Source organism: Suncus etruscus, chromosome 18 (genome assembly GCF_024139225.1).
Source record: "Suncus etruscus isolate mSunEtr1 chromosome 18, mSunEtr1.pri.cur, whole genome shotgun sequence".
Taxonomy (NCBI): Eukaryota; Metazoa; Chordata; class Mammalia; order Eulipotyphla; family Soricidae; genus Suncus; species Suncus etruscus.
The window spans coordinates 25,557,332-25,575,112 of record NC_064865.1 but is presented as its reverse complement, the minus strand read 5'-3'; the positions used below and the strand labels follow the sequence as shown (position 1 = coordinate 25,575,112).

Below are 17,781 nucleotides of genomic sequence, written 5' to 3'. Positions count from 1 at the left end.
ACTCAGAAATCACAGCTGGCACTGCCGTGGACCATATGAGATGCCACGGGTCAAACTAGGTTGGGACTTGTGCAATGCAAGAACCCTCCCCGCTGTACTATCACTCTGGCCAGTAAAAGAGAAGGGGAACTGGAGAGAGAGTGGTGAGTAGGGTACTGGCCTTGTATGCAGCCAATCCAGGTTCAATATCCAGCTTCCCATATGGTCCACCAAGCACTGCCAGAGTAATTCCTGAGTGCAGGCCAGTAGTAAGCACCACTGGGCATGACCCAAGAACAAAACCAAAAGAAAAGGAATTAACATAAAGACAGAGAAGATGGGGAAAAGACTGATAAACTTTCAGTGAAAGCTATAGTGTCTTAATACTTTGATTAATCATTGATTAGATGTTTTAGAAGAAAAGATTGTTTTACTTGAAGACAGAACACTAGACTATCCAGAACAAAAGAAATAAAACTGGGGGAAATGAAGCATGCATTGCTGGGCTTTGGTACAGTTTCCAGTGGTTAAAAAAAAAAAATACATGAACTAAAGTCCCACAGGAAAGGAAGGAAAGGACTGAAAATATTGAAGAAATAATAACCATTTTTTCCCTCATTGATAGAAACTAAAAACCAAACCCAGTCCCAAGAAATTGGCACACACTCCCAGGAAGCATAAAAAAAAAAAAAAATCACAGCAGTTGGGGCCAGAGAGATAGAGTACAGCAATGAGGGCTTTGTCTTATATGCAACTGACCTGCATCAGTTCCCAGCATCCCTGAGCACCGCCAGGTGTGATTCCTAAGTGCAGAGCTAGGAGCAATCCCTGAGCATCACTGGGTGTGGCCAAAAAAAGAAAATAAAATGATTACATCAAGGCACATCTTAATGAAATTGCTTAGGAATAATGATAAAGAGGGAGCAGAGTGATAGTACAGAGGGAAGGATACTAACCTTGCATGTGGCCCAGCACTACATATGACCTCCCCCCCCTTCCCAAGCACCTCCAGATGTAACATCCCACCATTGAACAAAGAGTAATGATAAAGAGAAAGTCTTAGGCAAATTTTAAGAAAATAGCTCACCCTCTGCTTAGCAGTAGAACATTTGCTTACCTGTGTGAGGCCCTGGGTTCTATCTCTGGTGCTGCCAAAGAAAATAAAGAACAGGATAAAATACTCCTGTAAAGAAAAACAAAGAAATTGACAGCTGTTTTTTGTTTGTTTTTGTTTTGTTTTTGGATAAAAGCTATCTAAACTAGGAATCAGAATGATAGTACAACAGGTAGGGCACTTATCTTGCTTGTGGTTGGCCCAGGTTCCATTCTCGGCATCCTATATGGTCCCCCCAAGCCTGCCAGGAGTAGCCCTAAGCATCACTGATTGTGACCCCCTTGCCCAAAAATAAAAGCATCCAAACTCTTTGGCGGTGAAAGACAGCATCTTTAAAGAGCGGAAAGCAAAGTCTCTACCTAGAGTTCTCTACCCAGTCAAATTCTTACAAAAACTTAGGTGAACTTAAGATTTTTGTTGTTTGACCATCACAGTTGACAGTGTTCAGGCCTTACTCCTGGCTCTGTGTGAAGAGTTCACTCCTGCTCGTGCTCAAAGGACCATATAAGATGCCAGAGATTCAACCCAGGTTGACTACATGCAAGGCAAGTTCTTTACCTACTAAATTATCTCTCAGGCTCCCAACTAAAATTTCTTTTAGCAAAAACACACACACACATTGAAGAACTTGGGGCCAGAGAGATAGTACAGTGGTCAGTGCTCTTCTCTTATGACCAAGTTGGATCCCCAGCACTTTTGCCTCTAAGCCATCCCCGGTAAATAAAATGTTAAAATCGATTTAGCAGAGAGATAACAAATATGTAGGATACTTGAACAAAATTATAGTCCAAGGGATCTTATTGGCCATCTTATAACACTCCAACAGTGAGATACTTTTTTTTTTCAAATGTACACAGAATACTTGCCAAGACACACCATATTCTGGGCCACAAACTAATTCTCAATTAGTTTTAAAGGACTCAAATAATACAACTTATGTTCTCTCACCACAATGGAATTAAATTAGAAAAGAACTCTGAGAGACTTCTGGGGAAAACCCAAATATTTGGAAACCAACTTGGCCACAGGGAGGGCAAAAACATTTGTAAGTCTTCTCAGATAAGGACTTGTCCAAAATATTGAGCTCTCAGAACCCAATGAAGGGAAAACAAACAGCTCTTAAAGAGGAATAAAAAAAGTCAGTGTGCACTTCACTGAGGAAAACAGAAGAGTGATAAGTCCTTGACTAGAAGGAAATGCAGAATATGATTGTTATGAGACATTGAATAGCTGTTGTCTGAGTTATATTGACCCGGATTTAAAACAGCTGGAATGCTCATACTGCTGCAAGGGCCAGATGATGGTGGTGGTGGTTATATTAATTAATTTAATAATTAATAAAGTTATGTTTAATTATTATTTAAATTCCTTGTGGGATTTAAACTTACATAGTTTCAACAAAGAGGCTGGAGAAATTACTCAAGAGACTGAATCCTGTTTTATTTGGTAGGGACAGAGTGAGGAGGGCCTGGGTTCAATTCTTAGCACAGCACAGTCCCCTTAGTTACCTCTGAAAGTGACCCCAAACAGCCAAGAGTAGTCCCAACACTCTTCAAAACATTAACAGTTAAATAAAATGTCTGAGCAAGTGACTTTGTTCTTTGGTTTATTTTATTTACTCAAGAGACATGAAACAGGTTGGATAGTTGCTTGCCTTGCACCTGGCTGCCCCCCAGTGCAAGCCCTGGCACTACTTATGGTTTCCTGAGTAACTCCTAAGCATTGCCAGATGTGACACACGCACCACCACCCCACCCCCAAATCTCACTTGGAAATAGGTGAGGAGGCACAAGACCAGGGCAATGGAAGGTTGGTGTCTTGAGTGATAGGGTGAAAAAGTTAATCCATCTTAATTGTCTCTCCACCCCTCAAATGATCACTTTTGATGTTTTGGGGTTCAAACCCAGCAATGCTCAGGGCTCACTCCTGGCTCTGAGTTCTGGGATCACTCCTGGCAGTGCTTGGGGAACCGTATGGGATGCCTGGGATCGAACCCAGGTTGGTCACATTCAGTGCAGGCACCTTATCCACTGTAGTATCTCTCCGGCTCCTAACCTCTCCTAGCCTGGGGAGTACTGGGAGGCTTGGCAGGTCCCCAGCTATTCTTGTCTTTTTCCCCTGACTCCAGGCCTTCCCTGGGTGCCAGCTCAAATGGCCAGAAGTGGGTTCAGGTGGATTCTTAGGAGCCCTCAGGTTTCCCCCCTCCCTCTGTACTCCAGGGGGGAGGTGCATGGGGAGGAGTTTGGGCAGATATCTGGCTTTGGTTTCCTCTTTGATTCTGAAGGTCAGCTCTTGCCAGATATGGGGTTTGGGGAGGCCCCATGCCAGAGGCCCTCTCTCTAGCCTGGGGAGTGCTGGGAGGCTTGGCAGGCCCCCAGCCGTCCTTGTCTTTTTCCCCTGACTCCAGTCCTTCCCTGGGTGCCAACTCAGATGGCCAGAAGTGGGTTCAGGTGGACACTTAGGGGTCCTCAGGCTTCCCCCTCCCTCCGTACTTCAGGGGGGAGGTACATGGGGAGGAGTTTGGGCAGATATCTGGCTTCCAATTTTCTTTGATTCTGGAGGTCAGCTCTTGCCAGATATGTGGTTTGGGGAGGCCTCATGCCGGAGGCCTTCTCCCTAGCCTGGGGAGAGCTGGGAGGCTTGACAGGCCCCCAGCCATCCACCTCTTTTTCCCCTGGACTCTAGCCCCCCCCCCCCTGGGTGCTGGCTCAGATGGCCAGAAGTGGGTTCAAGTGGATTCTTAGGGGTCCTCAGGCTTCCCTCCTCCTTCCGTACTCGGGAGGGGGGTGCCTGGGGAGGAGGGCAGGCAGATATCTGGCTTCCAGTTTCCCCTTTAATTTTGAAGGCCAGCTCTTCTCAGGTATGGGGTTTGGGAGTCCCCTTGCCAGAGGCCTTCTTCCTAGCCTGGGGAGAGCTGGGATGCTTGGCAGGCCCCCTTCTGTCCCTCTCTTTTCCCCTAGATTCCAGGCCTTCCCTGAGCGCCAGTCCAGGTGGGCTCTATAGGGGTCATCAGGCTTTCCTCCTACCTCTCCCTACAGTAATGAGAATGTACTTTGGGAGGAGGGCGGGTCGTTTTAGCACTGATTTATGTTGGGATAATCACTGGAAATTTTTTCTCCTTGGTCTCCTATTGATAGTATTGTATGCATATAGTTTATATATGCATAATATCCATCTTGTATTGTGACCTTGATACTGCCCTTACAAAGCTCATTTCTAATCTTTTACTGCCTCAGTCCCAACCCTTATTTCCCCCCATCTTCCCATGTTGGTGCAGCTCATGACATGAAGCTCACCACATAGAGTGATGAGTGCAGTTAGAGAAATAACTACACTGAAAACAATCATAACAATGTAAATGAATGAGAGAAATAGAAAGCCTGTCTTGAGTACAGGTGTGGGTGGGGTGGGGAGGAGGGAGATCTGGGAAATTGGTGGTGGGAATCTTGCACTGGTGAAGGGGGGTGTTCTTTACATGACTGTTATCATACAACTACAATCATATTTGTAATCATGGTATTTAAATAAAGATAATTATATAAAAAAAATAATATTATTTTGCGGGGCCGGCGTGGTGGCACTAGAGGTAAGGTGTCTGCCTTGCCAGCGCTAGCCTAGGATGGACCGCGGTTCGATCCCCCGGCGTCCCATATGGTCCTCCAAGCCAGGAGCGACTTCTGAGCACATAGCCAGGAGTAAGCCCTGAGCGTTACAGGATATGGCCCAAAAACCTAAAAAAAAAAAAAAAAAAATTATTTTGGGGGCTGGATCAATAGCACTGCCATGCGGCTGACCTAGGACTGATGGTGGTTTGAGTCCCAGCATCCCATATGGTCCCCTGAGCCTGCCAGGAGCAACTTCTGAGTGCAGAGCCAGGAGTAACCCCTGAGCACCACCAGGTGTGACCCAAAAACAAAACAAAAATAAAGAATATTATTTTGATTCAGAGAAGGGGTAAGGCTGTTGCCATGCAGCACACAGACCCTTTCTCAAATTCTTAGCACCAGAAATGCTTGTCCCTAAGTATAGAATTGGGGGCAGCCTGTAAGCACTGTTGATGTAGTTCCAATCACACCATTCCCCCCCACCCAAAAAAAAAGCGTATTATGGTCCTTCTTTAAATGTCAGAAAAAGAAAAGAAGGGGACTGGAGCGATAACACAGCTGGTAGAGCATTTGCCTTGCATGCAGCTGACCTGGGTTCAATCCCCAGCATCCTGAATGGTTCTTCGAGCCTGCCAGGAGTGTGTGTGTGTAGAACCAGGGAAGACTACATACAAGGCAAGCATGTTAACCCTTGTTCTTTCTCTCTGGCCCCCAGTAACTATTTTAAAATTATTTGTTGGGTCATAGGGTAGTGTGGGTATTGGTGTGCTTGCCTTGCACAGGACAGATGCTGGTTGAATTTAGTTATAGAGTGCCCAAAGTGCCCAAAGCTCTGCCAGGTGTAACCCAGAAACCAAAGTAATAAGTAAAATAACATTATATGTTGAGGGCCTGTACTATTGCCAGACATTATATATACACTTGATTTTGGCCAAAAGGTGGTAAGAATCTATAGCTCAAAAACATGTCCTGGCCTGAACGATAATAGAGCAGGTAGAAAGGACATTTACCTTGCATGCAGCTGGCCTGAGTTCTATCCCAGCTCCCTATATAGGCTCCCTCGATCCCTGAGCACAGAGCCAGAAGAAAACCTTCTGCACCTTAGAGTATGGTTCCACAATATACAAAATAAAATAGTCATTTTGTAAAGACTTGACATGTTTTTGAGTTATTTCTTCCAAGGAAACGTCTTTTTATTTAGATTACATCATATGGTAGTTGACTATAATAGTGATTTAAATTTTGGAAATAGAATGATAGATACATGTTGTGTCCAGCCACCCATTCAAGAAAGAAAAAAGTTTCCACATTACAGCAGGAACTGTGGGAGGGAACAAAGCAAATGAGGAAAAGGCTTGTGCCTTAACCTGAACCAGAATAAAAGTGAATGATTTATTCCATAGGGAAAGTAGTTGGTCTGTGCATAGCCTGGGTTAGGCAGCTTCCACACCCCAAGTTCCTCCCTTCGGCCCCAGAGCAGAGACTCTGGTCTTGGCCCCCACGTTGCTGATCCTGCCACCCATAGAAGCTGCTTCCAAATCACACAGTGTCTCACCTGTTTCTGCAAAGACTAATTGCACTGATCGAGAGTCTAGGCACGCACAGGTCCCGCACCCGGACACCCCACAAGGGGCCAGAGAGGTCAAGGGCTGGACTGGATGGTCTGGGTCAAGTCTTCAGAGCTGCATCACTGACTGCTCTGTTTTTGGGGTGCTGGCCCAGATGCAGAGCTGCCCCTAACTCAGCCTCTCCTTCCCTCCTCCAGATGAGCACCATGCCCGGACTGCCCACCAGGCCCTGCTTCTACGACATTGATCTGGACCCAGACACGGAGCAAATCAAAGGCTTGTTCTGAAGGAGTGTGGTGGCGTCCACAGTCAACTCCACGTAAGCTGGGTAGGGTCTTGTTTGCATGTTTGTTTGCAGTGGGGGTCCCAAGATCCCCCAGGTTTCACCACATATGCCCCCCAGTTCTGCAGCCATTCCTGCTGCTTCTGTCCTTCTTCATTGGCATCACAGAATGCAGTGAGGTGAACTTCCCCTGAGAAGTCCCATCTGGGTCTGGAAGCTCACACTGTCCCCAGGCATTCTGTCTGTCACAGCTGACTTGACGCTGCTGTCCAGCATAGCCCTTCTCCACCTGGGGCTAGAACCATAGCAAGCAGGGAGTCTCTGTTCACTGGGGCTGAAGAGAGGGAATTGGGGTGCCTTGCATGCAGTCAGCCTTGGTTCAAGCCTCAGCATTCCATATTGTCCTCTGAGCACTTCCAGGAGTGATTCCCTAAACGCAGAGCCAGGAGTGACCCCTGAGTACCACTGAGTTTGGCCCAAAAGCAAATAACCATACAAAATAAATCAAGGGAGACTAATTTTAGAGATTCCCTTTCCATTGAAGTTTGCCTTAGGATTTTGCACCGACTTGATCTAGATCTTCATACCAATGCCTCTAGTCTGGAAAAATAACCCTATTACTTCCCCCGAAACACAAAGTGGATCCTTGTCCCAGCTGAGCTCCTTTTCTTTGCAATACCCCCTTTTGCTGCCTTCAGCTGTTGATCATTTCCCCCAGAAGCCAGCATATTTAGCCTTTTCCTTCCTTCCTTCCTTCCTTCCTTCCTTCCTTCCTTCCTTCCTTCCTTCCTTCCTTCCTTCCTTCCTTCCTTCCTCACTTTTTCCCTCCCTCCCTTCCTTCCTTTCTTCCTTCCTCGCTTTTTCCCTCCCTCCCTCCCTTCCTTCCTTTCTTCCTTCCTCGCTTTTTCCCTCCCTCCCTCCCTCCCTTCCTTCCTTCATTCCTTCCTGTGTCTTCTGCTTTCCCAGTCCTGGGTTCCCTTTTCTTTTGCCTAATTCTGCCTTCATGGCTGCAGCAATGACTTGTGGGGTATCTAGTGATGTCTCCATCCTTCTGCCCATGACCACCCACCCAGCACTGCTTTGCCCAGTCTGAAGACCACGCAAAGTGGAGAAAGGGATGCTGGACTGGACTCCTAGCCTGAGGAGCTAGGTCCCCCCTGCACCATACATGCGATTACCCCTGGAAGGATTTCTGGAGACTGGGTTGGCCATGTGCACAGCAAGAGCCTTTCCCGCTGTGCTGTCATTCTGGCTTTGTATTGCATGCAGGCTGGAGGGAGCTAAGGGCCCCCAGCTTATTCAATGAACAGTCTTTCCATTTTGAACTTGGAAAACTGGCCAAGGGAGGATGAGGAGCCCCTTAAAGAGTGCCATCAAGCGTTCCTTCTGGGACTCCTTGGAAGATGAGCCCAACTGTGAGACTAACAGTCATTGTGGGATTATTGGGGTGGTCATCATCAAGATAAAGGACCCATATTTGACTTCGCCATTCTTTTTTTTTTTTTTTTGGTTTTTGGTTTTTGGGCCACACCCAGCGGTGCTCAGGGGTTACTCCTGGCTGTCTGCTCAGAAATAGCTCCTGGCAGGCACGGGGGACCATATGGGACACCGGGATTCGAACCAACCACCTTTGGTCCTGGATCGGCTGCTTGCAAGGCAAACGCCGCTGTGCTATCTCTCCGGGCCCTGACTTCGCCATTCTTTACGTGTGTCTGGATCCTCTCTGTCCCTGTATGGGCAAGCGCTAGGGCAAAGCACTGAAGGGCCTCTTCCTGGCCCCCTGCTTTTTTCTTTTTATGGTTTCTAGGCCACACCAGGCAGTGCTCAGGGGTTACTTCTGGCTCTGCCCTCAGGAATCACTCCTGGCAGTGCTTGGGGATGCCTAGGAGATGCCAGGAATCAAGTCTGGGCTAGCTACATGCAAGGCACATGCCTTCCCTGCTGTGCTATTGCTCAGGCCCCCACTTTCTTCTTTGGGAATTGCTTAGAGCTTCTCCAAGCCGGCCCTTAGCAGTTCTGTGTTCAGCTCCAGCGCTCAACCCCACTTGGGCAATCGACCCTGGGTCCTGTCCATCAAGTGACACACTAGGCAGAGCTTAGCTTAGTCCACTTGGACTCAGCTCAGTGGGTGATCCTTGAGTCCTTCCCTGGGCCTGAACTACCCTCTGCTTTACCATCAGGGACTTGTCAAACAATCAGAGTGCTGCATTGCGTGAAGAAGACCTGGGGTCCCACCCTGACTGAAGTCGTAACTGCATGCTCCCCAGAACCATACAGTGTGCTCCTCCCACACCACTAATATTCACACATGCAAATGCTGTAAATCAGACCCTAAAGTTGTTAGTTGTGGGCCTCAGAGAGATAGGTCAGGGATAAGGCACTTGTGTGCACACAGCCCACCCTAATTCAATCCCCAGCAGCTTATTTGGCCCTCTGAGTGCTGTAAGTTGTGGCCCAAAGGCCGTCACTCCTCCCCCCAAAAAACGTTGACTCTTTCTGGTGAGTTTTTTTTTAGGAGTGGGAGAGACACCCAGCTGTTCTCAGGGACCACACCTGGCAGTGCTCAGTCACCCATAGGCAGTGCCAACATTCTAACCAATGTTATGGTTATGGTTATAGTGGCTGCAGTGGCATTCAATTTTTATAGCCTCCCTCAGACCCCAGAGAATATTAACTCTTAGAGGCTCAGATTTGGGCCAGATTTTGATGTAAGGTGAAGTGTTGCTCTGTTGTGTTGAACGGCAGGTTGCTTTGCTCAGGTGAGATCCTCTACATTGCAGATGGGTCCATGCTCCCCTGCCCTCCCCTCTCTTAACTCTCCTAGTAACCATGGGGGGAGACATTCCAAAGAAGGAGAGATCCAGGAATATCCAAAACTTGATCCTTGTCTCCTTTGGGGCTCCCCTGCATTGCTTCCCTGTCACACTAAGACCTCTCTCTCACATACCATCCAGTATAACTCAGTAAAATCACCTGTTTGCCCCCATGAAATCAGTTCCACCACATCAACTGTTCTTTGTTGAAACGATCAGTTAGGGCTCATTGAATTTTGGGTTTTATCTGTGGGGTTTGGGTTTGTTTGGGATTTTGGGGGGCAGTGGGAGGTCCCTCTTGGTTTCTCATTCTGAACCTTGATCATATTTCTGAGTCTTGGCAGGATTTAAATGAATCTCATAAAGTCAAACCAATTTTCTGAAGAATTCCAATATTCTCCTGCTTGGTTCTGGTGAGCAAAGTTGCATTTGTTGTGGAGACAGCTGGACTGGCTCCTGCCAGGAATGTTTTGTCTCATCGAAAACACTTTCTCTGTATTTTCACATACAGGAAGGCATGCTTCACTCTGCCTTCAGATCAGATATTTTTCTGTGATATTTATAGAGGGCAGAAATCAGTCCTGAGGACAGCTGTTGCCCTCTGCCTTCTAGGAACAGAACCATATCCCAGAGTCATTAGACATAGGGTCTCTAGCAGGGCAGAAGGGTTCAATGATTTTAGTCTTCAAGTTTTTTTAAAGGCCAGAACAATAGCCAAGCCAGGTTCCATCCCACCATCCCACCTGGTCCCCAAGCACCACCAGTAGAGATCCCTGAGTGCGTTGCCAGAATAAGTACTGAACACTGCTGTCTGTTCATTACTCCTTACCCCATCCTTGGGATAGAAAGAAGATCTCTTACTACTTCCAAGCAAGACTAGAATAAGCTGGGAGATGAAAACAAACATCTTTAATAAAAGATGATGTCGGTGGAGGCTTGGAGCAATAACACAGCAGATTGGCCTTGCTAGCAGCTGACACAGGTTTAATCCCCAGCATCCCATATGGTCCCCTGAGCCTGCTAGAAGTGATTTTTTTTTTTTTTTCTTGGTGTGGCTTCTTTTGAGCCACCCTGTGACACTTGGGTTATTCCTGGCTGTGCGCTCAGAAATTGCTCCTGACTCAGCAGACCATATGGGATGCCCGGGATGGAATCGAGGTTCATCCTAGATTGGCCGTGTGCAAGGCAAATGTCCTACTGCTGTGCTATCGTTCCAGCTCCAAGCTAGAAGTAATTTCTTGAGTGCAGAGCCAGGAGTAATCTCTGAGTGCCGCCTGCTGAGTGTGGGCTACCCTCCCCCCAAAAAAGATGGTGCATGGGGCTGGAATACAGTGGGTAGAGTGTTTGTTTTGCATACGACCAATACAGGCTTGATCCTTGGCACCCCATTCCCTTCTCCCCATACAAAAGTAAAACTGTTTATGTGTGGCTTTGTTTGGGATCATACCCGAAGTACTCAGGGCTTACTCCTGGCTTTACACTCAGGAATTATTCCCAGCAGGCTTGGGGGACCCTATGGGTTCCAGGAATTGAACCACCGCATGAAAGGCAAATGTCTTACCCACTGTGCTATTTCTCTAGCCCCGGGTGAGACTGTCTGATTTACTCTGTCCTCATAGTTTTATTGTTATTTTCTCATTGATTCATTATCACTTGTTCACCTTCTAGATCTTTTCCTAATTCATAATTAGTTTTCTAGACATCCAGACAGACCGAGCACACTCTCAACATCCAGGAGGGCCAGGTTTAGTCCCTAGCATCTCCTTTAACCAGTGCCCCTGAGTACTGCTAAGTGTGAACCCAAAACCATTCAAGGGGCCATCACATTAGCACAGAGGTGAGGGCATTTGCCTTGTACATGGCCTACCCGGGATCAGTCCCCGGCATCCCATATGGTCCTCAAGCCTGCCAATAGTGATTTCTGAGTGTGGAGCCTGGAGTAATCTCTGCTGAGTACCACCAGGTATGGCCCAGAAACAAAAAAAAGTTCAAGACAAAGTCATGGAAGTGAGTCAGTCAGACAATACCCTGCATTCCTGTCTTCCCCATGGCCTCTGCCCTAATAGTAGAGTCACCAGAACCCCTGAAGCAGATACCCACCTCCCCTTGAGGACTTGAGAATCTGAATCCATCTCAGATGTTTTCTTGTTGCTGTTTATCACGGTTGTGGTTCTATTTTTCCCTTCTCTGGGACCTGATAGACTTGGGGGATATTTTTAAATCCTGGTCCCTTTGCCTCTTCCATTCCAAAATTCACCACATATACTGGCTGGCTGCCACCTTCCCTCCTTTATTCCAGTAAAGGGAACTCTTGGCCCCGTAGATAAATTCCTTCATGAGCAAATTCAGATTAAAGGACAGTGATTGCATTTACATTTCCCCAAGAGTGGTGATCTCATCTTTTTTTTCCCCCTAGAACTTAGATGTTTTGTAGATTTGGTTTTTAGATTTTGTTTGTTTGGATTTGGGGACCGTATTTAGGGTTCTCTCTTAGCTGTTTCCTTGGGGATCAGTCCTTGTGAGACTCCAGGGACTGTGTGGCAGGAATCAAATTGAAGTTGATGACATAGAAGGCAAGTGCCTTAACCTCTGCCCTAACTCTCTGGCCCCTCTTAATTTTTTTCTTTTCTTTTGTTGGGGACACAACTACTTAGTGCTCAGGGGCTTTTCAAGGCTCAGTGTTCCAAAGACCATGCAGTCCTGGGATTAAAGCCCAAGGGTTCCCCCCATGCCAACAAGTGCTCCAGCTCACCAAGCCATCTCCCCAGCCCCCTTGCTTGTTTTTTTTCAAAATGCAATGTGGTCATTTCTCCTTCAGAAAGATGGCTGGCTCAGACAACGAGCCCTGGTCTGTTCTTTTGAGAGGAAGCAAGAAAACAAAATCTTAACGAGCCACAACGGTAGTACAGTGGGTAGGGCATTTGCCTTGTACATGGCCAATATGGGTTTGAAACCGGCATCCTATATGGAACCCAGCACTGCCAGGAGTAATTCCTGCACAGAGACCGGAGTAACCTGTGAACATTGTCGTGTGTGGCTCAAAAACAAAAGAAAATAAAAACCTTAACAGTCATAAAATTCTTGGTCCATCAACCCAGAGCTATAGCACAGTGGATAGGACTTTTGCCTGCCCATGACTGTCCCAGTTAGATCCCCAACATCCCATATGGTCCCATGAGCCTGCCAGGAGTAATTTTTTAATGCAGAGTCAGAAGTAACTTCTGATTGCCTCCAGGAGCCCCCCACCCCCCCGAAAAAAGTCCAGGTCATTTTCTTGCCTACTTTGCTATGTATATTTTTTAGGTCTTGTTTTCTGTGCCTGCTCTCAAAAAAAAAAAAAAAAAGTCAAAAACCCTGAAATCGTGCCTAAGAGGGTCTCGCATCTTAACCTCTAACCCTTATCTCTGGTTATGCATCTAAGGCTGGATGTCCCAAATTTAGAAGTCATGGGATTTCTGCCTCAACTTTCCAACTGTGTGTGCATCTGTGAGGATGTTTCTGGAAGCTGCCAGCAAAACAGTGTCACAAAACAGTGAAGAGTTCAGTTAACATTGGCTCTATTACTAGTTAAATCCAAACAAAGAGTTTCAGTCAAGGGGCCTGAGAGAGAACATAGTGGGTGGGGTGCTCCCTTGGATGTGGCCATCCCAGGTTCCATCCTCGACCCCAATATGGTCTCCCGAATCCACCAGGAATATCCCTAAGTGCTAGCCCAGAAGTAAGCTTTGAACACAGCAGTGTGGCCCCAAAGAAGGCAAAATTAAATTAAATTTAAAAGTTTTCCTCATCTTATAACTATAATCACATAGCTGTTCTTGATTTTTTTTTTTTTTTTGTGGTCTCCAATTCTAAAACTGCATTTTATTAACACTTTAACACCAGAGGGAAAGGCCATTTCCTAAACCACTGACTTTTTTCCCCACTCCTACTTTGCAGGCTCACAAAATACAAACTCATGACTTGCCTTTTTGCTGCATTTGGAGAAGAAACTGAATTTGAAATATGCTGGTTTCAAAATGCAAGCGAAATGATGAAATGACCAAAGATTGATTCTTCCTTCCAGTGAATTCTGTTTGCAACAGAGGATATGTCTCGCTCAGCAACAAACCTTCATCAAGGTTGAAAAGGAAACTAATTTATTTTCTGTTTCTTCAAAGTTGATATCCTCCTATAGCTTACACTTGAAAATGTTTATTTTATGGGGCAGTTGGGATTAAAAAAGTATGAACTCAAAGGTAGCATGTTTGTCAGTGCCATGTTTTTTTTATGTTGTTTCTGGACGAAAAATAATAGCATATCTGGAATCCTTGCAGACACATGCTGGACTAACTTGTCCCTGCTCAGGGACCAGGCAGTCTGTCACCTAGCATCAATGTCCTAAACAATGGAGAATGAAGCCAGAACTTTCCTCTTATTTTTTTCCTACTTTTTATTATAACACCATACTCTGGTTTCTCTTCAGATTGTATAAAACTTTCACCTTTTATTATAACACCATAATTTACCTAGTTGTTCATGATACAGTCATTTCAGGCAGAAAATGTTCCAACACAAATCCCACCTCCAGTGTGACCTTCCTTTCATCAGTGTCCCCAATCTCCTACTCATCTCCCTAGCCTGCCTCCATGCAGACACAAACAAATTAACTTTATATGGTTGTTACAACACACAAGATGAATAGAGTGATCAAAACTTTGATCAGTGAGTCAGTTTGAAATGACTGTTTATCTCTTCATGGAGTTACTACGATTTGCTGGGCTATGGTTGGTGCTACTTGTGCCTTACTTAAGTGCTACTGTTTGGGCTCACTGATCTTGGTAGTTTTAGGTGGGTAAGTAGTTGAGCTGGACCATTTCTGTGTGCGGTTGTCTGGTATGGCTCTGGGACTGTTCAAGCAGAAAAGGGAATCTGCCCTTCTCCTTTATGAGCTGGCCCCAGAGCTATCAACCAGGACCAAACTACCTGGGAAATATTGGCAGTCATTATTTTCTTTCGGAGCTTGGTGGAAGAGCAGGGTTGTTTTTCTAATCAGAACCTTTGGTGGGGGGGTGCCACACTTGATGATGATGCTCAGAGGTTACTTCTGAATCTGTTCTCAGAAATTACTCCTGACAGGCTCGGGGGGCCATATGAGATGGCAGAGATCAAACCTGGGTCAGCTGCATGCAAGGCAAATACCCTACTTGCTGTTTTATCACTCAGGTCCTTCTAATCAGAACTTCTAAACATCACACACACGCACACACACTCAGGTCCTTCTAATCAGAACTTCTAAACATCACACACACACACACACACACACACACACACACACACACACGGAAATATTTGATCAGGGGGCCAAAGTAATAGTCCAGTCGGTAGAGTGATTATCTTACATGAAGTAGACCGGACTCCATCCCCAGCACCCTATATGGTCTCCTGAGCACTGTTGGGTGCAACCAAAAAAAGAAATAATATCTTGGTAAGTGTTTTTATGCAACTTTCTTGACAGTCCCTTGAAACAAAGTCTGTCTTAAATTCTGAACAATTTGTTTCAGTGCCAATGAAGATCGAATCGCTTTGCCTGAAAACTTAGTTCATGCGAGTTTCTTCCCCCAGTGAATGATTTTCAGTGGCCAAGGGCCGATCCTTCAAGGCCAGAAAAGAACGTTCTGTAGCCTGTTTCCCCCTTCCTGAGTTCCTGGGCCTTTGTTTCTGGTTTTCCCTATAATTATAAAAAAAAAAAGTTTTAAGACAAAACCAAGGATTCAGGAATGAACAAGAAGCGATTGTCCTCCCAGTTGCATAAGTAAAAATAGTTGCCCTCAATATCTTCCCTGTTCCCCAGGCACATTCTGGAGAAGCCAAACCAGGATGTCTTTCAGGGTACCCGATACTATGCCCCACACAGACCTTGCTCCTTTGCTCTCTGCCCAGGATGTGTGTGCAATTTCATTTGCTCCAAAACACCATTTAAATACCAAGATGCCTCTCTGAGAACTGTCCCAGTAATCTGAAGGGCAGGGGAAATGGTTCAAAAGCTGGTGTTTAGATTTTTGGGTTTAGGGAATATTTTTTGGTCAGAAAAAGTTGAGACACACCTGTCAGTGCTCAGCGCTTTCTCCTGACTGCTCTAGAACCATGTATGATGCCAGTGATCGAACCCAGGTCAATTGATTGCAAAACAAATATCCCTCTCTGCTGCTGTTCTGTTCTGATCCTGGGGCTCAGGTTTGGCATCTGGAAGGCCTGGGTTCGATCCTCTGGATCACATGGGGCTATGAGCACCTGGATGTTCACCCCTTTCCCCCCCCCCAAAAAAAAAAAAAAAAACAAGTCATCTCCCCTCTGCCTGCACTTTGGAGGCTGATACCTCCAAAACTAGAGTCTTCCAGCTGTAGATCCAGCTGAGAGTACTGGGGTTTTTTATGTCACGCACTCCACAACTTTACAGACTGGTTTGGGGAGGTTTATTATTGGTTTTTGGCGGTGGTGCACATCAGCTCAATGCTCACTCCTGGAAAGGTTCAGTTCTCATATGCTGGAGATCAAACCTGAGTCCCCAAATGCAAGGCAGGCACCCCATCCACTATAAAATCTCTCCAGTCCCAGGGAGCAGCTGCCTTCTGCCTCCTGCATTTCTTTCATCTGTTCTTTAAAGTTTAATTTTCTGGGGGTTTTTTTGTTTGTTTTGGTTTTTGGGTCACACCCGACAGCACTCAGGGGTTACTCCTGGCTACATGCTCAGAAATCTCCTAGCAGGCTCAGGGGACCATATGGGATGCCGGGATTCGAACCACCGACCTGCATGTAAGGCAAATGCCTTACCTCCATGCTGTTTCTCCGGCCCCTAATTTTCTGTTTTTACTCAATACTGGAGTGCAAGAAATTCAACCCAAGACCTCCTATATGGAAAGCTGAAAACCCAACTGAGCTATGTTCTTGGCTGAAAGCCCCTCATTCTGCTTTAATAAATGTTTTAGAAAATAACATATCTTCATCGACTGTTTTTTTTTCTATCTTAAATTTAAGTTGTGAGTAGGTGGCTAAATTTGGTTAAAGAAAATATTAATGGAAGTTGAATCTGTTAATGCCTGTACAGATTTCCACAGCCTTTCAGGGGTTTTTAATTGTCTTGTTTAATTATTTATTAATTATTAATAAAATATTGTTAATTATATAATTTTGCATTGTCTGGTGTGAAGATACTCATTTTTCTCTTCCCTCCAATCACTACCACCCAGCTCTAAACTGCCCCTCGAGCAGTGGTTTTAATTTTGTGTTTGTTTGTTTTTGGGTTACACCCAGAAGAGCTCAGGTTACTCCTGGCTCTGCACTCAGAAATCACTCCTGGCAGGCTCACAAGATCATATGGGATGCCAGGATTTGAACCACCATTCATGCTGGATCAGCTGCATGCAAGGCAAACGCCCTACCACTATGCTATCTTCCGGCCCAGTGATTTTAATTTTTGTAATATGTTGTGTCCCCAAAAACATTTGGGGGGGTAGGGAGATGGACCTAAGGGCAGGAATGCTGGCTTTGTATGTGCTAGTCCCTAAATTTACTACTGACCTCTTGTCCCCAACCCCACCTCAAGCACCTCCCTGAATAGCCCTGGTGACCCTGCACCGCTGGGCCTGGCCACATCACTGACTCGAGCGCTGGACCCTTCCAGCCCCAAGCCCCCTCAGCACTGCCTGGGAAACTCGACTCTGGACCTGATTCTGTGGCAGAACCCCTAGAAACCGAGTGTTGTCACCACAGCTGTGCTTCAGGGTCCTGGAGGATTTCAGAGATTCTGGCTCTGAGGAGCACAGACACCCCAGCTCCCAGAAGCCCACTTCAATCTCTGTGCTGAATCCAGGCTGAGCTCAGCAGCCAACCTGTCTCCCCCACTTGCCTTTCCTCGCTTTCCCCAACAAGACTTCTGACTTGGACCTCACTCTCCAGGAACCTCCTCATCCCAGGGTTCAGGAAAACCTTCCCACTAAATTCGGTCTCTCTACTGAGAGTAGATGGGGTGGGGTGCAGGTTTAAGGCTCTTGCCTGGCTGCAGCAATTTGATACCTGGGCACTGTCTACGACCCCCAGAGCAGCTTCAGGAGGGACCCTGAGCACAGAGCCAGGGTAAGCCTCAAGAACAGCTGGTGTAGCTGTTAAGAACAACCAATTCTCTGCCTGACAGCAAAATGACTGGTCTTGCTGGTCCTCTTGATGAGGGATGTGAACCATTGAGAAATATGTCCTTTTGGTTGTTTAGGGGCCACTCTGGGTGTTGTAAGGGTCATTCCTGGCTCTGTGATCAGGAATAACTCCTAGTAGGCTGAAGGGATTATATGGGGTGCCAGGTTCGAACCTGGATTAGCCACATGGAAGGCAAGCACCCTATCAGTTGTGAGATCTCTGCAGCCCAGGATTAATGTTCTTTTTCATT

General features: G+C 46.2%; 1 protein-coding gene across 3 annotated transcripts in view; it reads left to right on the top strand.

Moving 5' to 3' along the window:
• Window positions 1-17,781, top strand: part of MTHFD1L (methylenetetrahydrofolate dehydrogenase (NADP+ dependent) 1 like) — a 641,585-nt gene that overhangs the window by 148,650 nt on the left and 475,154 nt on the right. The window contains exons 16-17 of one of the 3 annotated variants that reach the window (XR_007491265.1): window positions 6,464-6,585; window positions 13,299-13,373. Coding sequence is in view for 2 of the 3 variants with exons in the window: in XM_049765366.1 (XP_049621323.1) it covers window positions 6,464-6,553 (90 nt within the window). In the remaining variant the exon portion in view is untranslated. Of the gene's footprint in view, window positions 1-6,463; window positions 6,595-13,298; window positions 13,597-17,781 lie in introns of those variants that run through there. The other 2 variants (XM_049765366.1, XM_049765365.1) reach the window with 2 other exon arrangements.